The following is a 26,815-nucleotide window of genomic DNA, read 5'->3' as shown; positions in this document are numbered from 1 at the left end:
AAATCGTCAGTAAGAGACGTCATCTTGCATTGGGATGGCTCATGGTCTTGATGCTAGAGCAACTAGAAAGGTGGAATCCAAGCATGTGGGAAGGGCTGCACTTGATTAGCTTTCTGATACCATCGGCTCGGGCAGAGAAGGGGGAAAGGCAGTTGGTGAGAAGATGTTCTGGGGTGGCCTGGTGCTTTGTTTCAGGTGGAAGGTGCGGGTGCTTCTACAGCTCCCCAAGCTGGCAATTCTGGATCAGCAGTGACGGCAGCCTCCAGGGACATCTTGTCATCCTTGGAGGATGAAATGCGATGAGGATGGTGGTTTAGGCCTGGATTGGAGAGGTGAGTAGTGGCAGGGGTGTCTGCATGCTGACTCACATGTACTAGTTCACCTGGATTGGAGAGCCGTTGTGGCTTCAGTCTGCAGGCCAGTCCCACTTGCATAATCTAGATCAGTTTGCAAACGGATAATTTAATGAAGTATATTTAAGGTTTCTCCCAGGGACTGATCTAGACAAGAAGACTTCTAAACAAGACCTAGTGTCTAAGGACCGTACCTAATTCATGTCCTTAAACAATCCCCAGCCCTCCCCCATGTATTTTAACTTGTTTAAGAGTTCATACGAGTGTTTAATCATCTTGAAGGATTAAAGGTTCCTTCTGCAACAGATTCAGACTGAACTAGGCTCATTTACCACAGCCCTCCAAGGGATCTATTCTGTCCCGCCTACCTATACTTTGCCTAAGTATGAAAAAAATTAACATACAAAAGCCTCACAGACAAACACGAACAGGGAAAGGCATACCTTGTAGGCGATACTATTTAGGACTTTCATAGCCAAGTCGGAGACATCAGGATAGGGGTCAGCAGCTAGGTGAAGGAGTACTCTCCAAATTTGAGTATAAACACTGTTGAAACTCACACCTAAAATAGTAAAAAGAGAACAAAGCCCCAAACACATGACAATCCGTCAACTTCAATTCTGTGATCTTATGTGAGATAATTCCTAAGAACTCCTAACGTGACAATGGCAGCTAAGCAAATATCGAGAGAAGAGCTCAAAAACACCCTCTATGGGACAGTCTCCATCTAGTCTTCCTTTGTGAAGTCTGCAAAGGTTTCTAAAATGAAAGTGGGAGAAAATTAAAGAATACCTAAATAAGCCACAGGCAAACTGATTGTTTTCTAAGCCCTTGAAGCAAGTTATTTGAAAAGGCCAAATGGAAGACCACGTGTTTGCAATACCTGAGTTAAAATACTTAAAAAAAAAAATTAAAAAACATCACATTTGCTTAGATTTGTGTGGTTATTTTTGTTGCTGTTTTAAAGATTAACATTCAGTTTTTATGTTCAGGGTATTACATATTCTACAAGTTTATTAACCATCTGAATGTTAAAATGAAGCTTGAGGACTAGTACCTTTGAGGAGCAGAAAGTCTAACTCAGTTTTTCTTATTGACATTCGTGCCAATTTCTCAACTGCCAATGTGTTATTTACCACCAATATCTGCAGTTTGGTAACCAGCAGAAGCGACTGACAGGTTCTAAGTACAAATCAAGTTAATAAGCATTTCTAACAACTGACAAAAATTCTGTGAACGTTTTATTTTGCTGCTTCTAGGTGAATCTTTAATTTGCTATTCTTTCTCCTAACCCTCGCAATATTTAATAGCGATAACACCATTCTTTTGGGAGTTGAGCCATTTGGACAATACTAAAGTAGTCACACTAACAAAAAAGGAACTAAAATAGGGATTTCAGATGAGTCACAATCAATGGAAATGACAGATCAAGCTGTTACTGCATTTCCTTTAGTGTTCCTGGAGGCATCTAAATATAAAGTGTTAAGTTAGGAATAAAGGGTCCATGGTCAACAAGCAAGTTCTCACCTTGCATATCCTGAACCTGATACTCAAACCAAGAGAAAATAGACTTGGACAGTTCAGTTTTGAACTCTGGCCAAAGAACGCAAGTAGAATGCAATCATAAGCTCTCGCAGTATACACGCTGCCCTTTCTCCATATATTTGTCTACATTAGACAAAGGAACCTTTCTTCTGCCAGAAAAACTCCCCAAGGCGTGACAAAGCGTCCTGCAAAGCGCAAGGCAGGAGTCTAACCCCATCCCTTCATTCAACCTGCAAGTAAAAGGGTCTCTTACTCTTTCAGTAGAGGTCACTCAGAAAATCGCTTGGACATCAGCTGAGTTGTGTGCAGAGATCTCACGGACAACTATTTATGCAGCAGCCCCTGAACAGCACTGCCCGCTTGCTGGAGGTTATCTGTACACTAGACTCCTATAGCTCCTCCTCACCTTTCCAGTACAGGCAAGGTGCTCTACTTTGGGTCAGATACAGTGTTAAATCTGTTGGTTAAATCAGATTTAACCAACAATGTTAAATCTGCCCAGGAAAAAAAGATGAAATTGATAATCCTAGAAAGCAGTAACATCTGTCAAGGTGCACGAGAGTCAGCGCGCGCTGATCTGTCATATCTGGTTTGCGCTAGCTGAGGACAGAGCCAGAAGTGCCTGAGATCAAGGAACACGTGACAGCAGCATGAACGGGTTTAGCCAAACTGACTGAACGCAACTCGATCTGCAGATCCAAGTTCAAACTTTGGCTTTGGTCACAACAGGTAAAAGTCACTGTCTTTTTCAACAGTCCCTTATCCACGTTTAAAAACGATCGTCAACACACGGTAAAGGAAGTCTCTGCTTAGACGAGGGTGAGGCCTCCCCAACGTAAAGGGCGGTGGTACAACGCTTCTCGGTCCTTTCCGGGCTTCTGACCGTTTTAGTTTAAATTTCACAATCGCCATGCTCATCCCGGAAACCTCTATTTCTGGGGAAAAAATGGAGGAGACGGAAGAGAGAAAGTGAGAGACAAAGTGCTACAAGCTGCGGGAGGGCCAAAAAGCCTCAGCCCCGGAGCAGCTCGCCAGGTAACGCCGGCCGGAGCCTGCTCAGCACGCTGCCTCCTACGCTCGGCCCTGGGCTAGGAGTTACACAGGGACCAATGGGAAATCTGAACGGCTTGATTTCTTTTAAAGTCCCTGAAAGACAGTAAAAGGAAAGGGGGAGAAAGGCAGAGCGAGAGGATACCAATCAGGTTTTCCAGCCTCTCTGATAATAAGCCCATTCATGATGCAGTCATGAAAAGAAAAAAAAAAAAACCCCAAACGACATTTTTTATACATCTAAGCGTCATGAAAAACAAATTTAAAATAGAACTGCGCCAGCGCAATTCCTCAGGCACCCAGCAGCCTTTGAGGAGAGCAGAGGGGATTTCTACAAAGGGGCCTGAGGCGGGGACTGGCGCTGCAAGGCCTCCTCCTGCCCGCCGGCGCGGCGCGGCGCCCGCTCCGCCGAGGGACGCGTCTGACCCAGCTCCCGGTACATCACGGAAGGCAGCACAGGCGGCCGGAGGAACAGCCGCTTCATTTCACGTAACGGACTGAAATAATAAAACAAATCCATGAGATGCAAACAAAAAGCCAAGTGAGGGGGAGGGGGAGTTAATTTAAGCAGACAGCTCTGTAATTAGCACGGCTGACTCAAAGCCAGTTAAATGGACCCTGCAGTATGGATTCAGCAAATGATTCCTTTCAGCTAAGGATGTCAAAAATAAATTGCCTTTCTTTGCCGATGACTTTGATTTTGTTTGCATATGTATAACTCTTGGTTCAATTTAATAGCAAGCAACATGCAAAGCGACTGGTTTAGGTCTCGCAGTCTGGTCACCGAGTACGCGCAGAGCAGAACCATGCTGGATGGAGAGACGAACGCTCATGTTTTTATTTACTCTTTTTTATTTTGTCAGGGTTTGACAGGGTTTCTTTCTAACCGCCTTTAAAAACCACTGCAGTGATTTTAAGCCCTGATCCCCGGAAGAAGATGCAGTCCACTCGCCACCCAGCACAGCCGCAAGAGCGGACCAACAGCCAAACCCGAGCTGCGCGTTTTGGACCGTAGACGAGGCTTATTTGTTTTTGTTTATTCTGCCTGCAGGGAAAAGCAAGTTTTGGAGCGACACACAATGGAAATGCATAGCTGGAGTATGTCAGGACGAACAGTACCTGAGGACTCCGACACCCGCTCCCCATCACCGCCAAGCCCACCCGCTTTCTACATCCAAGTCCCACAAGCGGCTTCTCGTCCCGCGAGTGCGATAGCAGGTCCTGGGAGACCCAGGCTCGGAGGAAGAAAACCTCTGAAACGCGGTCGCCTCTCAACTCCGCTTCGGTCAACGCGGACGGCAGCCTGGTCCCTAGAGGGGGGCCAGGGAACTGACCCTTCTCGCAGGGACCTCGGGGTCTGCAGGCGGCTCTCTGCGCGGGCGGCCGCGCGAGCGGGGTCCCGCGCGCCCCGGGCACCCCAGCCCCGGCAGGGACGGGGCGCCACTGGGGAACGCTCAGGGGGCCCCCCGCGAGGCTCAGCCGGGCACGAAGGATGACTCAGGGCAGCGGTGACGCAACGCAAGCGTTCGCCCAGCCCCTGCCTGGCACACGCAAGGCTGAAGGGGCAAAACCACTTTAAAGACCTCGCTCACCACCCCGACAGCAAATCAAACGGCAAAACCTGAGCTTTTTCACGTCTCAACAGAAACCAGAAGCCGCTCATTAGGAAAAGGGACGTTCCCGCCCTCCGAGCGGGGACGGCCGGGCCAGGGCTGCCGCCCCACTAGCCCACGCCACGGCTCTCGCCCCGGCCGCAGCGCAGGGGAGCGCGGCCGGGGCAAGAAACGGGGCATCGGGAACCTCCTCCCCCAAAACGAACAGACACAAAGCAACCGAGCTGCATTTGATAATACCCCCAAAACTGCTTCGTGGCTTGCCGAACCGCGCAGCATTGCCCTGGCCGCTGCGCAGGCTCCTCCAGCCTCCTTCCCTAACGCAGCGTAAATAGCACGGACCTGACGGGAAAGCCCTGCAGCAGACCTCCACTCCTGCAAAGCGTTCGGACACCTCTATTTTGCTACTGTGCAAGTTACCACTTGTAAATACTGCTAGTTGATCGATTACTTATCATTATGACTTTGCATTTAAATATATTGTCTGATGATAAAGAAGGAGGCTCCAACTGTCCCCGCTCTCGCTTTCTTCGCTCCTGTGGCGTGCCGTCCACGTCCATCTCTTGTCTGCTTCACCCTGACTACAGTAACCTCCTGCTGTACGTGGTACTTCAAGATAGCCCACCAGGACCGATCCCGGGACAGGGCAACAGTTTTCAGCTCCCAGCCTCTCCTGCTGGAAAAGAGAACTAGTCTCCAGCGCTTCATTGCTCCAGGTTTCTTTTTCCCCCCTCCTTCTATGATCATTCCTTAATTTAATCTTTCCAGCACTGCCCTCCATAGGACAAGGACTTTAATCATGCAGTTTGGGTAGGAATAATCGGTCTCAATTGAGAGCTCCCCCATCTTAATTCTTTCCCTTTCCAATCTTAAAATAAAACAAAAAATTAAACAAAGCACTGGGAACACTAAGAGCAACGACTAGTAGTATGGAAAAAGAACGCAGGCTTTAGCCTTCCATCCAAACTGCTGTCTCTGTTGACTAACCAAGACTGCCTGCTGCCAGCTGGGAAATGCACAGGCCAGAAACACATCTCTCTTCTGGTAGCTCAGGACTGTCCAGCTGAGGAGCAGTCTGCCAGAAAACAGCACACCTAGACTACGTGTTGCATTTTGGGGGGGGGCACTACAAGAGGGCATTTTGCCTTTAGTTAGCTAGGAAGCTCTTTGTAAAATGGGATGGGAGGGAACGGAAAGATTTTCCTCAAGCTTGTGAAAGAGACTGTATCACACGATGACGTGAGGTCAGGAAAGCGGACAGACTGACCCAGAACACTCCCTCTAGCACAACACTCCCAAAATTGCAAGTGGGAAGGAAAGTCCTGAATATCAGTAAAACAACTTAGGGAACGCAGAGGGGAACACAGCATTAACTGTGGTTGACAATTTCTACTTTTATTGTTACAGACTAGATTTTCGCTTTGCTTTGATTCTATCCATGTACTCAAAGCATCCCTTTTACTGCTTTCTCTACCTCAAATATTTGGCATGGCCACTACTGCAGAGCCAAGTCACTATTACCTTTTCCAGAAAAAAGAGCAGAGCAGAACGTGTCTTCAATCAAGGCAAGTCTGCCACCCAGCTAGGCCCCTCTCTGAGCTACACCCACTCTTCCTAGCAGTATTTTATTGCAGGCTAAAACTTTAAGAAAGGCCTTCACCTGAAAGGAAGAGGGCGCTTTTGGAAGTCTGCAGGCTAAGCTGCAGCTGGCTCCTGCACGCAGACAACCCACGTTACAGGGTTAACGCAAGCCCAGGCGTCTGCACAGCAACTCTGAAAGGGTGGTTGGAGCTGATGGGATTTTGCAAACTCTTTCCTTTGGGACCAGACGAGAGCAGGTTGGAAGACTGCGATTCTTCAGTAGAAATGAAAAAAGCCTGGCTTTAAGCAGGCAAATGCTGAAGGTAATAGGATTCTGTGTGAGTTATGAATTTTAAACACTTCTGTAAGCTCTGTCATTTCCAGCTGGATATGAGCTCTTCCAATTGAATAGGAACAAGGGAGGCTTCAGAGAACTGCTCTTTTTGTTTTCCTAAGTTCCCATCACTCATCTCTGGCTGATCTCTAGACTCTTTTTCAACTGTGCTGTAAAGCTCTTGTGAAAGACACAAACCATCAAGCACATGTCAATTTGCACCAGCGTAAGCGAGGAAAACTCAAGTTCCAGTCTAAGGCAGGGACAGAAATTTCCAAACATTCCTGTCATGCTTTTGAAAATCCAATTTCATTATCTGCCATCAAAAGCAAATTATTTAAACCAGCTTCTAACGGCTGCTTGATTTTAAGCTATCCACAGGGGCTTTGGCCTTAGTTCATAGTCAATAATGATACCAGCTACATCTTTTTCATTAGTATGATCCCAGAACCTTTCGACTCAGTAGTGCAGCGTATAAAGTTTTCACTGATTTTTGAAGGCTAGAAAATTATGGGCACATTTACCAATTACAAAGAAAATACACAGGCTCCCCCCAACATTTCTCTGGTGCGTGCTTCCTCCTCTGCTCCATGGAGCTTGAGACCATTTCAAAAACTAGGTCCTGCATGCTGTCTCCGCTATCATCTCAAAATGGATTTCGACTGTTTAAAACCTACAGCTAGCTTAAAGCAATGCTGTTGTAGTAACCAGACACGTCTAGCAAAATCATTGCAGAAATAAATGAGTAGAACTAGCCATGTAAAAATTTCAGTTTTGTTCCATAGAAGAAACAGAAATCATCCATTACGTGCAAATCAGTCATGAACTGCATAAACACAACTCAAATTTCCTTTCCTTCTGTGCTATAGCACTTCACTCTGCAGTGTTCTGTGCATTAACCAGAGAGTCAGACTCCACGATAGAAAAGGACTCGAGTGGCTTTAAAAAGCTCCGTTGATGCTATTGATGTTACAAGTTATCCAGGAGGAAATAATGGAGAGAGAATTGGAAGTAGTAGAATCGACCATGGAACATTTTGCACAAAAGCAGATTTCTGTGAAATACCCAGTCTGTTTGTGCTTAAGATACAGCCTGGGATTTCTTCTTTTATAAGTCTCATTTTAACAATTCACACATAGATGCGCATAGGAAATTAGTTAGATAAGGCTCCCTTGTATGAGTAACAAAATTAGATGGTTGTGCTGTACAGAAATACAGCCTACATGAAAAACAGCCAGGGGAAGCAGCTAGTGCCAGAAATCCCAGCTGTTATGTCCATGGGATGGGGAGCTCTTGTTTTCTTCTCTAGGCAATGAAGTTGCAGTGGATGTAAAATTCCCATATGTGCAACATATCTGTGCTCAAATTCCTAATAGTACTGTGGTCTGTCATAGTGAAGCATATGGCTGAAGATCAGAAGCACTCTCATTTCCAGTCCCTCCACCAAAGAGGCTTGAACACTAAATTTCCCACTCTCCTTCCTGCATATAGCCTACACAGACACAACAGTTGCATTTCTACTATTATAAAAACTCCTGTTGGAGTAAGATCTAGCAGGAGCTAAAATCAGTGCTTTCTACAAAAGCCAGCTATAGTAGTGCCAGCATATAAAGGAAGGAGACACCAAAAGAAGGGTAAAAGAACCTTTACTCACCTATCAGTGAATTCAGAGAAGAGTAAGAGCTGACTCGTCTCATCTTGTCGATAGTCTCAAACGACAGGATATACTCTTCATTCTCAGGGCTGCCCAAGGTGCTGCTGGCACTGCTGCTGGTGCTGAGATTCCCAGGAGAAAAAGCAACAGAACTTCCAGCTGCCAAGAGAAAGGAAGGCAGGTGCTGAAACAAGATCTGGTGAGAGAACAATTTTTATCCAAACATAACAGCACTTTTAAAAATCCTACAACACCCAGTGAAGGTGTAGACAAATCCCCAATGTCCTCTTTTAAGCACTGAGCGTTTAAATACAGAGTAAGCGTCAAAGCATCAACAGTTAAAAATCCACGCAAGTCAGCAAGTGCAAGGTGCCTTGTTTTGTCCCCAGACACTTAGAAAATCAATGCTAATCACCAGAAAATTGAAATTAGTTAGGATGGGGCTTCTCATATAACTCCTTGGAGTTGGCAGCTGGAGGATCTGGGATAAATTGTTAAGTTTCGGATCTTGTTGTTTGGCAGGTGGTATTTCCTAGCTTGCAAGAGAGGGGAAAAAAAAGAAGTGGTAAAGAAAAATGAAAGAATTTTCAAGTCTCTCTTACATTCTTCATTCAGGCTGAGGTTCTGCAAGGACTTGTTCAGGTTCCTAGCTGTGGTAACTGCTCGGATATTCCCATAAGAGCTGACAGAGCGCAGCCTTGGTGTACATGGACCATCTCGCACTGGTGTCAAACTCCCACCCTCTGTAGAGGCAAAATTTAGCAATTACAGAGAGAATCAACCAAAGAGAATCAGCCTACAAGCTATGATCACAGCAAATATAATTTAGTCATTGCCTGCTACCCTAAAAGACAATGAGGAATAACAAAGGATCCTCTCTGCACATAATCAGCAAGGACTATGCTTCCCTATTGTGCAGGATGTGACTTGTTACCTCCAATGAAACCAGAAGAGCCAAGCCTTGCCCAGTGTCTGCAGACTACCAAGAGAGACAGGATGACTTGTCTTTCCAGGTTGGTGCTGGGCCATTGCCCAGATATTGTGCTAGGACACACTGCTACAGCAGATGCCTGTTAGTAGATGGCATTTAAATGTTGGGTTCTGTCTGCTTCTGCTCATTAAAAATCTGCTAATTTTTTCATTATAAAGAACTATTAAAATCCTTGCTTCCTGGTCAAATTTCAGGCTGGTTTCAAGTCATATTTTACTCACGACCTGGATACCCAAAATCTCATCCAGACAACCTATTCTTCATTTTCATTCCTGAATGTGCACACAGTATCATGGCTGCAGAACAATTATTTTGTTTCACTGCAGAGGTGGTTACATTATGGTGGTGGGAGCAGTGCTTCCAGTGCATCCTACTTATAAATTACTTTGGGATTCTTCTGAATAATGAAAAGCACTATATAAACTGTAAGTAAGGAGCATTTTCTGCAGCAAAAAAGATAAATGCAGGGAAGCTTGTTTTCTAGTACGATTCATTTATCCAGACAATGAAGAGATTAAATTGCTTATTGCACAGATAATACATGCTCTTGCCTCCAAGCTTCTGTTGCAACAGTCCCATTATCCTTGATGATTTCCAATGTGCTTAGTGTCTAAAGAGAATGTGAGGTTAGCAACAAATTCCCTAGCGCTTTTCATTCCCCATATGAAGCAACATACAAAATAAACGGATGGGAACACAGGCACTAAGCATAAGGTTCTTCATCAGTTCTTGTCTGGTGCTTTACAGTAACAAAGGTATGGTTGGTTTATTGTCCCATGGTAAGGCTCATTAGCCTCGTTAGGTCAGCATATCACTGAAGTTTCTGATGTTAAAGATGCTGATGTTGATGAAGTTTCAGAAGAAAAGAATACAGTCTGGGTGAGCCTGTGTACCTTACTACCTTGACAAATATACTTTAATCTTGACGTGAAGGGAATCCCTTCTGAGCTTGGCAGGGTGTTCAGTCTCTACAACTGGCTGGTAAGCTGTATCTGTCTTTTAGAGTGAGACTCAACTCAGGATGCATTTTTCCAGTGAAATACATTATAGTGCTAAATAGACATTATAGCTATGCACCATTTCAGTAAACTTTGTAGCAATGGTGTCATATGACATATCACTACCAGGAAAAAAATTACTGTCTTAAGCAAACTCTTTTATTAAAGTTCTCAAGAACTATCAGGCTATAAGTTTCCTGCCCACAAGAACACAAAACACATACCTGTGGCAGCTGGAGAAGGGAGAGGGTAATTCTTCTCTTCTTCCATGAACTGCAAAGCAACGGTGCAGAAATTGCTCTCATACTGAACCACCAGATGACTTAAAGCCACCACCAGCTCCTAGGGAAAGGGCAGAAGAAACAGGCATTTCATTGTTATACAGGTCAGAAACAACCGACCAAAGGGAAAGGAGTTGTTATACAGGTCAGAAACAGCTAACCAAAGGGAAAGACAGGGAACGATGTAGTCAATATCGTTAGATGGCTATCCAGAACAATTAAAAAAGCAGGAACAATCAAGAGCAATAGACAACTTCTTTCAGGAGCAGCTTTGGCTTCCTGCAGATCAGCTTTACATGTCCCCACATCCTCTTCCTCAACAGCCTCCTTGCCCTTTGCTCCTTATATCCCTCTAGCACATGCACACACAGCAACCCTAGTGCCTCCCATCAGCCCTCAGCTAGAAAATGGGCAGCAGGGGCTGCAGCAGGGGCTGCAGCAGGACCCGCGCTGGGCACGTGCTGCCTGCCTGGCTCCCATGCGCTCAACGATCAGATATTCAGCAGGCCAAACAGTACAGAAAACTGTTGAACTCCTGTTGCAGCCCTTTTCTAGTCAGGAAACTAATTTGGATCTCTCTCCTGCCCGCTCTCATTTCATATCTTTGATACTTTAAATCCCTCTGATAAACTTATCTGACAAGAAGTGACTGCCTGACAACGGATTTACCACTCAAAACGAAACACTGCAGCATATGGACCCCTGCATACATGTACATGGGAAACGGTTCAAATTGGGTGACTCCGACTTATTCATTTCTCATTTGGGATAAATTCTACAGTAACTGTGCCGTTGAGCAGTAAATGCTGCATGGCATAGGGTGAAACGTGCCCCTACTTGAAAGGGTTGGGGCGGGGTAAAAACTTCTAGTCGGATACTTTCTATTAGAGGAAAGAAGGATTATTTTGGTCCTCTGTATTTCAAAGATTCTCTTTATAGCTGAATGGCTCATTTTTTATGATGATGACTATCACAGAAATTCATATAAATAACACTGAAAGACAGAGAGGTGATATTACATATCTATCCATCCAAAAGAATATGCTGTTACAGCAAAGTCCATATTAAATAAACGGAGCTGAACAGTGTATTATGTTAAGTTTAAAATTGTATGAAGCTAATAAGCTCCAAATAATTTAAATTTAAAGATGCACGTTTTGTTTTAGTCTGTGCCCCAACTCTGTAATGCCTCCTCCTCTAGGATTAAAAACCTCTGGGGAAAAAAATCAAGTCTTCTCAGTGAGGTCAAATGTCAACACACGGATGGTATTTACTTGTCCCAGGAGCCTTTACACCATAAAGAAGTTCAGGAAAAGAAGCACGGAATCACGTGAGATCTTTTCTTGGGACGTATCTAAGATCAGGGCCTGGAAGGCCCAGGGACGTACGTCAGTTCTTAGACGGCTCATGAGAAAGCAATGGCCAGGCTGAACAACGGGGTACGTCTCCACCAAGCACACGGGTTCAGAGGGGGGAAAACAGCTCCTCTGTAGCTCTGCTCTCCTGGAGGCATTCTCCTTAAGGCAGTGGAAAGACAAAATCCCCTCCTGACCCTCCAAAACACACCAGGTGAACCAATGCCAAAGACATGAGAATTTAGCAAGTTACCTCTATTCCGAGTTAACAAGATCGGGAATAGCCTTCTCCTCTTGTGAGGATCTTTCTATTTTTTTTTTTAAATAAGGGAGACTCAGGTCCTTGTGAAACCAACCCTTTGACAAAATTAATACCCATCTGTCACCAACTGGGGATGAGGGCACTTTTTATAGTTGGCCTGGAGAAGTATTGATTTTCCTTTCACTTAACTGGGATGGCTGGAAGAAAGCCAGAGCCCTCAGTTTCAAAATTAATTCTTCACAACAAAAGTCTTCCTCCTGAACAGGCTCCCACCACTCTTCGATTCTGCCAGATATTGTCAAGCGGATGCAGAAAGTACTGAACAGGAGACTGGTGCGCCGCTCGGGGCTAAAGAGCGCAGGATCTGACCGGGGTCCGGGGACGCGGCTCAGCAATGCCACGATGAATCCCGGCGTTTGCCTCCGGAGTCAAGTGGCACGGGCAGCCTCCTCCCGACCTGCTCGGCAGCAGCTAACGAGAACGATGCTGAAGACCCCTAAGGAATCACCAGGCAGGTCGTTCTGAGAGTTGCAGCTTAGGAGCCTTGAATTTCCCGGGGCAGGGTGAGGGCATACAGGGGTAGAGGTGGCAAAGCGTGGACCCTCGGCTAGGTCCCCTTTGCAAGGGGCTTGGAAATAGCAAACAGGACAGCCGGAGGGCTGGTTTTGGTTGCTGTTCTCTGAGATGCATAAACATCTCTTTTGGAGATTTAGCCCATTGAACAAAGAGCATATAATCTGAAACACAAGAGTCTCTTGAAATAAACTGAAGTTCAGTACACTGGAACAAGACAACAAAAATTAATCCTCGCAACGCTCGTGACAACTTGACAGGCTACTGATGTTCCAGTTAGGTAAACAGAACAGTTAGGACACCTAAGCGTATGCCATCAAGAAAGTCGGGAACTATTTAATGCACTACTGTTGTACAGCAGAGCATCAGAATTTGTAAACTTTGCAAATCTGAAGTACAACCATTGAATCGATCTCCTTTCCTTCCTTGCTGTTTCTAAAAGCAACAAGATCTTTTTACTGAATGAAGATCTCCTGTTCTCTCAACAGCACTCTTACTCCCGCTCCTCCTCTTCCCCTAGAACTGCCACATATTCCATGTTTCCAGTAACAGATTAATATTTCATTTAAGCCCTGAGGTCCTGTAATGTAAATTTTGCAATCAAAATAGTAATAAATGGAAGAATTTTAGCAGGACAGAAAGTAATTCTTGTTTCAAGATGACAAATTCAGCTAGAATTCTCAGGGTTGTGGGTACCTGATAAGAGACTTCAGTCCAACTGTTCTCCATCTTTATCTTCATTATGGCATTGTCTTAAATTCAAAAAGCAGGATATAAAAATGCCCACAAAAATCTGATATTGTTACTCCTATTTCAGACATTTGCTTAATGGAATACATGAGCTAAATCAGAGGTCCACCATTAAATAGAAGAAACGTTTTGATCTGAACAACAATCTTGCCACCCCTAGTCATGATGACATCATACGCTTTACATATAATGTATTATTCCTGTCGGTGGACTCCTTATATTGCACGGTAAATGAAATGGCATAATGCGTGCATTGAAAAATGGCAAGTGGATAAAACATTATCCCAGAAAGCTACTGCATTCAGTTGTTCAGCATCTGCAACGTAAAGGTCAGTGCTGAGCTGCAGCTGCAGCAGTAGCTTCACGCTGCTGTTTTCGCTGGGGTGTTCCTGCTTGTGTGCTGCTTCTCGGCCGGAACTGAAGTTACAAGCCTTCCAGAGACATGTAACACGCACTTCCAAATGAGTCCAATTCATTGAAACTCTATTAAGCAATGTGCACTCTGATTAGGAAGAGTGCAAAGTTCACCAGCATTAGTCTACCAAACTTTCATGCAACCATCCTTTTCGTACCTTTCTAACCATAGGGCTCCCATCATTGATGAGCTGGGCCAGCATCATAGCTACGTTGTGATCAATGGTGGTGGAGTGATCAGTCCGCTCAGCTGAGTTGCCCACGAATGTTCCCAGTGCAAAGACTGCAGCACAGCGAACCTGGGAGAGACAAGCATTCGTCAGTGTTTTCCTTTGGTTCGAGCTTGGAACTTCCCAGTGGGATTTCTCATCCCCTTGAATGAGGTCTCTGGAAACTTGGGCTGTGTCAGGTAAATAGCGGGGACTAAAGGGAAGCCCACAGAGAGCAAAACCTGAGCCAGATTCAGCAGAGCACTGCGTTTTAAGTATTCATGGGTGCACAAATATATTTACTTTCCCAGAACATTTGATGACCTTCTCATGGGCGATTTTTCCAGTTGGCACTGCCTAGAATAATAATTAGCAGAAATAAGGTACACAGGGAGTTACTGTTGGGATGTTTTTCTCTTTTATTAAGGAGCGCTAAACTACAGTCATCAGATAAGGGAATACGGAAAGGCAGCACATGACCGGGCAGGGGGAGGAGGAGGAAAGAGGACAGCTCAAATCAGGGTAACTTTTGCCACATCACACAGAGCACAGGGATCAGACGGCTCGGTGATCTTACAGCTTGTCGTGGCAGAGACTGAGAACGGTGGGGATGCAGCGTCATCAGCGACTGTGGGACGAGCTTCACAAAGCAGAAGCGACCCTCCTGGCTTTTCAAATAAAGGTGCTGATGGGCCACAAGGAGAGTCAACCTGACCCTTGCACAAATATTGTTTATACAATGGGGGAAAAAACTGGGCAACAGAAAGGAGGTAGAAGATACCAGGACAGAAAGATTAGATCACTGTAAAAGGGAATAATAATAATCTTTAATCACTGCAAGTGGGCAATGGTGTTTATCTCCAGGCTTACTTCTCCCAAATGCGATATAATTTCACTAGAGTCCGACAGCGTCCGTCAATCACAGTCCTGCTCTGCACAAGAATCTCTTCTCTTGGAGGGTTTCTCACACAGGTGAAATACATTCAATTAAAGATGTATTTTCACACATATCAGGAGGAGAATAGTTTTCACACTCAGACAAAAAGGTTAGGGGATTTCCTGAAATTGTATACAGAGAGTTGTGGGAGCAGATTTTTAAAGAGCTTCTGATACAGACGTAGCCAGAAAATGGGGTGTTTCCCAACTCCTGCTTCCAGGATTTCAAGTCATCTGGGCAGTATAAATTTCCCCCTGCATTTCTTTGGTTATTTCTCGCACAGGGCTATATGACTTGCATTATCTATAAGAAAAAGTGAAAAGATCTTTCTTTGAACCAGGTATATAATCATAAAGATTTTGAAAGCCCTGGTTTTAAAAGCCCTTCTGTAGCCCTCTTTTACAATTGTGATAATTCAACTGACGTTTATTTAAAAATTTGGATTTTTACCTCTGGGATTGGATCGGAGAGGAGACTGTAGAGTTTTTCATGGGCACTGTCTCTCACGCCACACCACCTGGCTGAGTCAAAATTCTGCCAAATACGTCCTAAACAAATGGCCACCCACTGACGCAGAAGAGGATGTGGATCATTTAACTGCTCCAGGCAGATAGCAATCAGGTTTCCTTGAAGGCAGGCTTCCTAAAACACATTTCAGTGCAATTTATTTTGAATGACAGCTTCCCACCTCATCAAAAAAAAAAAAAGACAGTAAATCAAGAGAAAATAATTACTCTGTGGTTACGTAGTTATTTTGTTGCAAAACGCCATTTGAAAGCAGCATGAACTATATGCTGTTATAGCTAGTCAAACAGTTGAGCATTAAAAATGCTTTCTGTAGTGCATAAAGCCTGTTTTTTCCTCATTGGAAACATTCCTCACACCTGGCAGAGCCCCAAGGTTTATGGCTCATTCCGTTTGCCTGGCTTTATACCCTTCCCAAAACCTTTATCACAGCCATCAAGTTTCCACTTGACAAGAACTAGGCACCGCTTCTTTAACAGCATGTCAGAGCACTGCCTGAAGGAGTAGCTGATGAGTGACGTGTGTCTCTAACCTCCACTTCCAGGTGCCACGTACAGGATGTGCTTGTCACACCTCCTGGTCAACTGGTTTTTTTAATCCCCAAAGACATAATATAAAGCAATCTTCCCATTTCTGTTTTCCAGTTCAGGGCTGTGCGTTAACGCAAGGCAGGCACACGCAAAGTAAAGGCACAGTGCAGAGAAGGGCTGGGAGAGAGAACAGAAAGGCGGGGACTCACCTGTCCTGTGTTGTAGTTGTTAACAATTACAGCCAGAATAAAAGCAGTCATTGTCCTGTGTTCAGCCTTAAAACAATATACAACCACTTGTTATCTTGAAAACAGGTCAGAGAATACCTATATTCCATGCTTTCTGAAATATGAGATCATTCTGAATGCAGTTTGCATCACATGAAAAGAACAAGAGAGGGGAAAGAAAGAAATTTCTTGCCACTCAATCCCATCACTAATTACAACTCTGAGACCTCTTATAAGTTTATATCATCAGGCTGCCAGTATGATCCTCTCATGTTTCACTACTCCAGCTTGTTTTAAAATAAATTATTTTTCTTTGTTGAGCATGTTAAAATAAAAACTTGTCTTTTAAAAACTTTCTGCTGGAGAGATGAATGAAAATCATTTAGCATTTCATTACCTTTGCCATTTAAGTTCAGGATTTCTGAAGTGTTTCTGCAGAAAACCCTTCACCCATTTTAATGTACGGTTTGGGAAAACCATGGACATCCCTCATTGAAGGAAATTGGAAAAAAACCCAGACCTTAGTATATTGCTTTGGATGAAGAATACAAATATCTATTTCACTAAACTATAAACGAAAAAAAAATCTGCAGAGAGAATTACAAAAGTTGCAATAAAATTAGACCACCTCTGCACCCATTTATTAGGGCAGCTCCCAAGCCCTGCCTTCAGTGCTAGCAGCTTGGCCGTCCCCATCATGGAACGGGCGTTTTATAACCTTCCTCATCACTGACTTAGCAATGACTCTTCGGGAGAGCAGTGGGTGTTAGTAGGTACAGTTGGGAGGCAGGCCTACGTTATCACCAACTGCATCAGAACAGCAATATATAAATCAAAACAAAGCAAATATTAAGAATCTGAAAAAAGATGATATGTCCTTACTGGCATATAAGGATCAGCCAAAACGGAAAGGAAATACTTGTGACCATTGTCCTTCACAAGGTCAGCTTGGCATGACTGAAAAATGAGACAGACAAGGAAAAAAACCAATGAGTACAGCAACAAATACATTTTTCCTCCAATGAATACTTCATGTCTTAATCATTTTTCTCAACCTCAGCTTTCATTTGAAAAGCAAAAGAAAGCATGAGCCCTCTCGCAGGACTGCAACCAAACAGCTGCTTTTAAGAAGGGGTGATAGAGTGGTATCTAAAAGCAAGGAATCGCCCTTGAACCAGAGAGAAAGAGTAACTGAAAATATGCCCTACACTTCTAAGAAGGGTTAAATTTGAGATCTCTCTCCCATATTAAACCTTTGCCAGTATTTGAGAGCCAAAGGGGAAAAAAAAAGGAGGAATGTGATTCATCAGATTTTTGACATTTAGCAAAATAAAAATTATGTAAGATTACATTCTATAAAACCCTCTAGTCTAATTCTGCAGTTGATTCCCATACCAAGCCAAGACAGTTAGTTTACCGTAGATCAAATTTGCTGATAACTGCTGCTGCCCACCTTCTAGTTGTAAAGTCAGGTATCTAAGTAACTAGTGTAAAATCCTGGTCAAACTCATAAGGTTCCCAGGCAGAGAGCAAAAACCCTGACTTTTTCTTTCGAAGACCATTATAGTTGCATGCTCACTACCAAGATTCAAGAAAGCAGAGCGTGTAAATGCTCAAACCTACCGTGTCGGAGCATTCCTGGCAGCCAAGCACACAGCACACAGATGTCACATACGTTCTCAGGGTCCCTCTTCCCCCAAACTGCCCACCTGGTCTTCACTTTTGGACAGAAGAGCTCTGGAACTGTTTGGCACATCTGGCACGTGACCCGCCTCAGCTGAACATCAACACCTATCCACCCATGATTATGGGAGGCTCAGCATGATTGTATAGACAGTCTTTCTGGCTCTATACTATTGCAGCTGATTTTCCAGTTCAGCCCGTCAGCCAGGAACTGAGAACACGTTGTCTAAATGAATGCTAAGGTACCATCTTTCACAAACAGGACAAATCTTGGAGACTGCAGTGCTCAAAAAACCTGGCACACGTTTCTGTTGCAATGACCCACATCTCTGAGCGATTATCAGTAAATCTCGATGGGGATGGGGGAAGGAGAGGGAATTATTCATTCTTTATATTCTATCTCATCCCTAGCTGAGCTTGGACTATACTTTGACAAGATGATTTCAACCTATCTACACAAGTGAGGCTAATCTCTGTATTATTTGGTTAAGTGATAATATGTATTAAAGTGGTACAATAGTACCATGTAGCAACACGATCTTCTTCTATACACAAACAAAAATTGCATAGCAACTCCACTGTAAGAAATGCAGATTTTTCTGGAGCAGTATTAGCAGTGAGGCATGCGGCCTGGATTCAACAGCTCATAACATACACCAAGAACTTCCTTCTGCAGCTTTTTTTTTTTTTTTGGTAACATACCAACTCAGGCTTTAGGTATGACATATTAGGGTCAAACCAAGAGAATACATACTCTAAAGTGAAAATTTAAGAGAGGAAAACTGACTTGGCATTCCAATTTCCCTCCTGACTGTGATTCTACTGTATGCTTCATGTCAGAGACAGGATCATGTATTTTTTATGTGCAGAGAAGGTGAAGGAGGGTACTAATTGTTGAAAGGAGAGGGGATGGCAAGACAGAGATGCAAGAGAATGTTTTGATGTTGAAGGGAGTAAAGATATCGTTTTTGGCAGACCAAAGAGCAGAGGGAACGAATTGATGCCAGGCTGTGGTTTTTTTTTTTTTTTTAAATTCTCAGCTTGAACACTTTCTATTCCTTAGGAATTAAAAAAACAAAAAAACAAAACCCCCCAAACCCTTCAAATGTAACACAGGGAAGCAGACACCAACTAAGAGAAGACTGCCCATCCTTACGCTGCTTTTCCTTGTGCTGCCACTCTTAACCAGTCACCTGAGGCTACACGGAGGGAGGCAACTTTTATAAAGCCAAAACAGCTGTAAAAACACACTTGCTCATACCTTCACTACTTAGATCCTGTGAACATTACGGAAAAAGCCAGCAACTCTTCTCCTTCAAGGAATAAGCAGCTGTACTTGTGAATAATAATACAACCCGGCAAACACAAGCTGCAGGGTAGGATGGAAGTTCAGAACGTGCATAAAATATAAAGCTCGCGATGCCGGGGAGGGACGAGAGCGCAGCTCTGCCCTTGCTCCAGAGCACGACGCGCTCCGCCTAAGCTGCTCCGAGATTGCCAAGGTTGCTGCACCCAGCGGCACGATCCCGGCCCGGGGCACTCGGTGCGACCCACCGCAGGGGCCAAGGAACCACCACCGCCCCCAGGGATCCCTTTATCAAATTATCCCTAGAGAACGCCTAACTTGCATATTTGTATTAATCACAAGAAGTGAACTGGTAGTCACAATCCTGCTAAGAAAGGATGCATCTGGCAAGTAAAAACACTCTTTATCGTCCCTGCATCTACGTGGGGCAGCGCACACCACCCGTTCCACACCCACGTACGCCTTCCGGAGACCCGCAGCACGCAACTTTGAACCAACACTTGCTGCGCGGGCTATGCAGCCCTGCAGGTGGATTGGCCAGAAATACTCCAGCCGACTTCAGGCAGGGATGACAGAAGTCCTAAGTGAATATTCTAGTGAAAAATCATCTGACTCTAAACGGAATTAAAGCAGACTAATCCAGATAGCGCAGCGTTTACTAAGGACATCTACAGCTGCCACACACAACTCCGTCTGAGACGCAGTGCTTCTGTAATACCGTTAATTTCTCCTGTAATTTTTATGACAGGATACAATTCGTAGCAGGAGACCCCACTTCCTGAAGGCATCTCTGAATAGACACACGACATGCTACACAGCTGCCACACGCCAGAACACCCTCCCGTTCCTCTCTGCCTCCTTCGTTCCCGTTACTTCTTCTGCCTCCCTGCGCGAAGAGAGAGGGGAACCAGAGCAGAAATCCTCTCTCAGCAGCACCTCCTGCCGCTCTCCAGAGCGCAAGAGACCAGCGGGTCTTATATACCTGCCTCAGTTATATCCAAATGCAAAGAGGAATGACCTATTAGCTGAACTCCGGTCCTAACGATGGTGATTTCATCAGGTACAGCTTCCTGAAACCAAACAAAATACACTGACAGGGGACAGCTGATGAAGGCGATGACGCTGTCTGATTATTGTAAGGAGGAAGATTATCTGGGAGATAAAACAAACACGTGCTCTCACATGCCAAGGCAACGGCTTCTGCCCGGATGACCGATGTCGCAGCCGCTCGGACGAGAGTGGAGCCGGTCGGACACGGGCGCAGAGCGGGGCGAGAGGCGCAGCCCGCCCACCCCGGCGCTCGCACCCACGCGCGTGCGCGGGGCCGACGCTGCAGTGATTCACTGCAGCCTCACAATTAATTACTGCATCTACCTTTGAGTCAGAATGCTGCAAACCAGCATCTCATGCTTGCCTTTCCTCAGGCGTGCCGAGCGCACCCCTGCCGTTGTCGCTCCCCGGAGGCGTCTTACAAAAAGGCCAGCTCCGAGAAAAGCAGGCCAACACGCAGGGGTATGTGCTCTCTCCGGAGCTTAGCTACGTCACAAACCGCATCTGCTACAGAGCGGGAGGAAGGACTCTCTCTCTCTCTCTCTCGTTCTGGAAACGCACAGGGCTGGGAAAATGGAACAGACTACGTAAGGTTAGAGAACTTGGCATTCACACAACATGCACGCCAATACAGTTGTTTGTTAATCTTTTGTAACTGGATTTGTTTCAAATACATATGGGCAAACCTTAGGTCAGCAGGGGAGAGGAAGGACATTTCCGATTGATTTTTAGCATATAATAAGAAAGTATTCTCCCAGCTTCAGATACTACAACACGTTCGTATCCTTTGCTGTGCTGCCTTTCCCCCTCCCTCAGTGGCTTTAACTCCACCTCCCAACTGTAGTCAGGCTTGCCTTTCTTGCACCGATACAATTGTTGAGCTAGTGAAATGATACAACTGGAAAAAATGCAAATACACAATTCGACAGGTTCTTTTTGTTTAAAGTGCAGCCCACCAAATAAGTGGGGGCAATAAAACATAGCATGGGAGCTCTCAGAGTGGCTTTACCATCAAAGAAAGTGAACGATGGCATGACACTCTACGTAAATTATATATGAGCCTACTCTGTAAGGTACCTGGGGCTGAAGTGTCAGCCACGGAGAGGCATGCATCAAAATAAGCTTTTCAAGAGTTGCTTTAAGATGAATAGTTTTCATTTTCTGTGCTTTCCAAAAGCCTCTTTGGATGTTAATGAAAATATATTTATAAAACTAAACGTGACAATGCTAGATCAACAGCAAGGGAAAATGCCAACAAATCCAATGTTATTCTCCATACTAAAATGGAAGAGAAATAACAAAAATAAAACTGAAAAAGGTAAGATCCAACTTCTATAAGCAGTTCAGACGATTTAATATCGCCTCATAACTGTGCCTGCAATGAACTGTTTGCATCACTCCTAATAATCTTATATCACTCAACTAATTGCACTCACAAGCCAGGGACATATGCACGAATGCACAAGTTTATGTACAATTACTTACCTGCTTCATTACTTATTTAACACCCCCCCTCCCCAACCTAGAGCTCTAGTCAAGGCCATCTTTAAAAAAATCAGGGGTCAGTTTTTAAACCTTATCCTGAAAGGTGCCAGAATATTGTAGAGAAGACCAGAATCAGGGACCTGTGATGGGAATAACCTGCCTGTGGGTGGTAAATAATTCTACGCTCACCATGTTCAATACATCAAAGCATGCAGATAATATCACATTAGACTTGGAGTATGACTCATAAGTTAAGCTCCCTAAAATTAGTTTAGCTTTATTTCTAGAAAGATTTGGGGTCTGAAGACTACTTGGAGACTGTTCTGACAATTGACAGATATGGTCCTGAACAAATCAGGTTTCATACCAAGCCAGAGTGAACAAACTGAGTGTGCACGTGTGCCTGCATGCGTATATGTGGCAGAGCATGAGTGCTTTTAAAGCCCATTCAGCAAGCAAAGCAATATTTCTGCCAATAAAGATGTTATCAGCATGATCTAATGGCTTTTATCCACAGCATCCACACCCTAAAACCAAAGTAGGAACTAGGACCTGGAACGTGTTACAGTGACGTTCAGCATTAACATAGAACAGAGCAAACACGCTCTCACAGCCCATGCAGGTAGAACCGCCCTGATGACCTCTGCTTGCTGACAAACACTCCTATGAAGAGGTGGGTAGCTAAACTATTCAGCTTGGCAGTCCCTTAATGGGGGTTTCACATTCCCAAAACTTAACAAGTTAGCTTTCACACAGGTGGAATGAATGAAGTAGATGGATATGCTGGTCTTCAAATAATAGACTTCTTTTAAGTACCTCAACATAAATTCTAAATTCTAAAGTAACTGAATAAGGACAATGGGAAAACAAAGGATGTTGATGCAAATCAAAAAAAGCAGCAAAGTTCAGAAATACTCACACTGTCCACTGCGAGAATTTTGGCCCAGATGAATACAAGAAGTGGTCTCAGTTCACGAGCTGAACTTTGAAGTAGCTTCAGTACATATGGGAAAATGCCAACAGACAGCGCCTGGGGAGCCAGAAAGAATAGTAAATCATGTTAAACTTCCCAGCTTTAGTGCAAAAGCAGCACTACAGAGGGGCAGAATTGCACTTTTTACAAAGATGCAGTGTATTTAATAACACAGAGGAAAAATCTGATAAGAAGCAATTTCACACATTTCTAGTGAAGAGGGGATCCCTGCATATTTGTCTATTGCTCATTTTAATCTTGGATGTCACCAGATATTTTCAGACTCATTTCATCCACTGAGACCCAGAGTTAATCTAGCACTAGCTTTTACTCATTACAGCCTGTGCTATTTTATGCTTCACAATATGTCGCTCTCCTCAGATGGGGCCATTTGCTCCCATAAGTAAACATACTGCAAAAGCTCAATAATTACAGTCTTCCCACTGGAAATTAAACGGGTCTCTCCCCTTACACAGACTTTTTAACCAAAGCTTTTGCACGGTAACAGACTATGCTCTTTGGAGGACATGCAATTTGTCAACTCTTTGAGAATCCCACCATGACTGCAGAGACCCTTCACAAAGGGCAATGCAAAGGAAACGGATGAAGAGGAATTCTGCTTTCAGTGCTGGGCCATGCAAGCTGCGCGGTGGCACCAAACGCCTGCAGTCCTCGGTGCGCTACAGACCACGCGAGCTGTGAAAATGGGCGCTGTAGCTGAGCACATACAGTGCCAGGGCCAGTCTGGTTTACAATGCGCATAACGGCTAGAGCAAAGGCGGCCACTGTGGCTCACCTGTAGCTATCGTTTAATCCTCACAGAAGTTTATTATCCAGAGGGCTTAAAATCACCTTTGAACGCATACTTGCTTCCTACCACTGAGGGCCAGGCTTTCTGTGACAGGCCTCCAGATGGCACAGAAGAGGATCTTGGCTGAGATGAAGACAGAAGATAAAGAAAACCACTAAAAAGTCCCATCATAGAGCTATTCCACTACCAGCTGGTGGTTCGTCTTCATCACTGTTATCAACAAACAGCTCCATTTACAAGAGTGTTTCAAACTGCTTGCCTGTTTGATTCGTATTTATTATCCACAGCGCTAGCCACTTTCCCAAAAGCATGAGGCAGCTGCCTCCCCTCGGAAGAGCTCACACAACCCAGAGACCAAACACATAAAGGATGAGAGGAAAACGATGCCAGCGAGCTTAGAGAGTAGGGGATGATAAACATAAGCTCTTTTTCTACATTGAGTTTTATTCTATATGACAAACCTTCTTAGTCATCCCAGACATTTCCCCCATTTTATTCCTTCCAATATTTTAAATTAAATTATTCCAAAGGAAATCCTCTTTATAGCAAAGCACGCGAACAGCTATTTGGCCTTCTTGACTAATATCAATCACCTTTCTTTGAGGTATATTTGCTCCATTTTACATGCATGGAGAAGAAATAAAGCACTTGTCACTGCTCAAACTTGTGGAATACCTTCCACATCTTTCTTTCATAAATCATCATTTGTATTTATCACCTATACTGAGAGAAGACTTTTACAAGACAAGATGCAACATCCACACACCAAGCTAACCGCCCAGGGACCCAGGTCCAAAAATCTTCCCAGCAAATCAAGAGCTCGGAGCCGATGTACTTGGCTCAGCAGCACCTGCAGAGGAAAGAGACAACGACTATTATTAGGAAGAACAAAAATCCTTGTGACTGCAGAGCAAACGTAAGAGGACCTCAGGATCCTCATGTAATTTGAACAAACTGATGATCTGAACCATTGAATAAGCTGAAAGACAAGAGCTCTGGCTGAAAGCTTTCACCCGCTGAACAGTGTCACCAGTGGGTTCCTGTCCCCTCCTGATAACGTTCTCCTTCATAAAGTTTCTAGGAAAACATTTGCATGTGCCTGCAGAAACAGGGTTGTCTTCAATCTCCAAGTCATTGCTCCGTTTGCTCTCTCTGTTAGTATGTCTCTCAGACCTAGTGGCTCTTATCCAGCATAACTCTGCTAGATGGAAGCAGCTGCTATGGATTTCAAATACTCTCCTCTTCCCACCTTTCTTCCCTCAATAAAGCAGGAACAGGATGGTCTCTACAGGAAGGATTCAAACGTGAGCAAACGGCCCAGCCTACCATTATCTAAAAGAGCCCAGAAGCAGAAAAAGAGGCTTTGCTTTCCTTGGCAAAGGGGTATAAGAGACTTAAGAGGGAAGCTAAAGGTCACATTAGTCTTTAACAAAAATCTCATTAAAATGGAGTCTAACAACGATAATGAGGTTGTAGTTTACTGGCTTATACCTACCCTGGTGTGAAATATTAACAGACAGACTTTCAGTTCTTAATCTCCTTAACAGATGTAAGATATTGGAATGCAACGTTTAATCCTCTGTTTAAATTGAGCAACATCCCTCAGCACGGATCACGAAAGACTCGTTGATTTAGCTCCCCACGTCCATTCCCTTCTCAGTGTTCTTTCCACATCACATATTCAAATTAAATTATTTTTCATGTTTAATATTGAAGAATAACTAATATTATTTGGCTCATGCCTCATAACATACATCACTGATACTAGATACTAAATTTATGCAGGGAAAGTCCAGAAGAAAAAGATTGTTACCTAGGAGGGTATTAACTACTCTAATTGTTTCACCTCCGAATAACTGAGCTCAGATCCCAGCACAGGTCATAAGAGAAAGGATTTTGGTCATCACGCCCTAGTTGGCACCAGCCTATTCTCTAACATACTACAGAACTTGGCACGATCGACAATCTGCTCTAAAGATGCCTAGCGCAGGAATAACAGGGGCAGCTGCTTGAGATTAAAGCAGTAATAGAAACCAGGGCATAGTGGAAGCTGGAGCAGGGCTGAAATAACAGACAGGAAGATGTTAGGTGCAAGGTGCTCAGGCAGACATGGGAGGCATGCAGATTCGACAACACTGTTATTATCTGAACCTCAGAAAAACCAAGTATGCCCGTGAACTCTGTCAAAATTGGGGGGGGAAAATGGATGTAATTTTAAAGGATTTCCAAATGAGGTTGCAAAAAACACATCTCAACACTGCTGGTATCCCACAAGAACCTTCAACCAAATCAAATCGGGTCTTATTTTAAGAGTTCCATTTCATTATGTTCAAAAACAAAAAAGCCAACGCTCTCTCTCAGGCTTTTACGTTCAGGCTTCCTGGACTGATTTGCACAATAACCTGAAGCCATTAACTGACACGAACTCTAGAGACTTGTATGAGGACCTGGGGAATCCGCATGCCATTTATGAACTCTAGCTGAAATTAGGAAATTGCTGCATTGTGGAATGCCACTATGTGCACTCAGCGCTGTGTCTCATTCTTCCCCGATCAGAAACAATTTTCCATCATTGTTCCTAAACAGAAGATGGGGAAGCTATTAAACTTCAGGGCACAGGTGTGCTGTTTCCTCTGAATCCACTCTGATGCCAACATCTTGTCTTTTCTCTATTTTTAGACCACTCAGAGCAGATGGTCACTACACCCTTTACTCTCCCTGACCAGGCATGGTCTCATGACCCTCATATTTCCACTTCTGCAGTAATCCACCAACAAGCATTATACTTGCAACACTTTTTCTGTGCCCCTACCAAGGCCTTCCTTCCTTTATAATATCACAGGTGCAGGATTTAGAGGCTTGAACTGCAAATCATGGAAAATTGGGGGGGGGGGGGGGGGGCGGGCAGAAAGCTAAAAAGAGCAGCCCCTACTTGGATGCCCAGAAGCACAGCTATCACTCCAAGCTAAAAGCAAGTAGTTCTCAAAGCTGGAGCAATCAGAAGCAAAATAGATCTGAAAAGCTCTTCCAGTCCATACACGCAAGTTAGAGAGCGGCCAGGACACAAGAGGATAATTTAGGAAGAACAGCCCACATGTTAGCAGTAACTTCCTAACTAGGAAAGGAAGGAAGCGTAGTGCAGCAGCCGCCTCTCCGTGCCCGTCTGTGGAGTAAGCGCTAGCTTCATCTACGTGCGCCGGAGACCACGCAGCGGCAGGCACCTCTGCAAGGACCAGGCACCTGCTCCCCAGGCGGGTCCAGGCTCTGCGGGTGCTAACTCCCCTCTCTGGCGAGCTCTCTCCTCCCTGCACCCGAAGCCACCTCT

General features: G+C 44.4%; 1 protein-coding gene across 4 annotated transcripts in view; it reads right to left on the bottom strand.

Moving 5' to 3' along the window:
• The window catches only part of RPTOR (regulatory associated protein of MTOR complex 1), a 175,905-nt gene that overhangs the window by 44,176 nt on the left and 104,914 nt on the right, over positions 1–26,815 (bottom strand). For 2 of the 4 annotated variants that reach the window (XM_068913312.1, XM_068913311.1), the window contains exons 12-22: positions 24,257–24,340; positions 22,626–22,736; positions 17,065–17,139; positions 16,165–16,230; positions 15,351–15,542; positions 13,913–14,053; positions 10,344–10,461; positions 8,733–8,873; positions 8,131–8,289; positions 797–915; positions 369–437 (exon numbers count right to left, since the gene is read on the bottom strand). In XM_068913312.1, the coding sequence (XP_068769413.1) occupies positions 369–437; positions 797–915; positions 8,131–8,289; positions 8,733–8,873; positions 10,344–10,461; positions 13,913–14,053; positions 15,351–15,542; positions 16,165–16,230; positions 17,065–17,139; positions 22,626–22,736; positions 24,257–24,340 (1,275 nt within the window). The remainder of the gene's footprint in view (positions 1–368; positions 438–796; positions 916–8,130; positions 8,290–8,732; positions 8,874–10,343; positions 10,462–13,912; positions 14,054–15,350; positions 15,543–16,164; positions 16,231–17,064; positions 17,140–22,625; positions 22,737–24,256; positions 24,341–26,815) is intronic. The other 2 variants (XM_009682674.2, XM_009682675.2) reach the window with 1 other exon arrangement.

The sequence above is a fragment of the Struthio camelus genome, chromosome 19, assembly GCF_040807025.1.
Source record: "Struthio camelus isolate bStrCam1 chromosome 19, bStrCam1.hap1, whole genome shotgun sequence".
NCBI lineage: Eukaryota > Metazoa > Chordata > Aves > Struthioniformes > Struthionidae > Struthio > Struthio camelus.
Note: the sequence above shows the minus strand (reverse complement) of the source record. Positions and strands in the feature narration are given on the sequence as shown.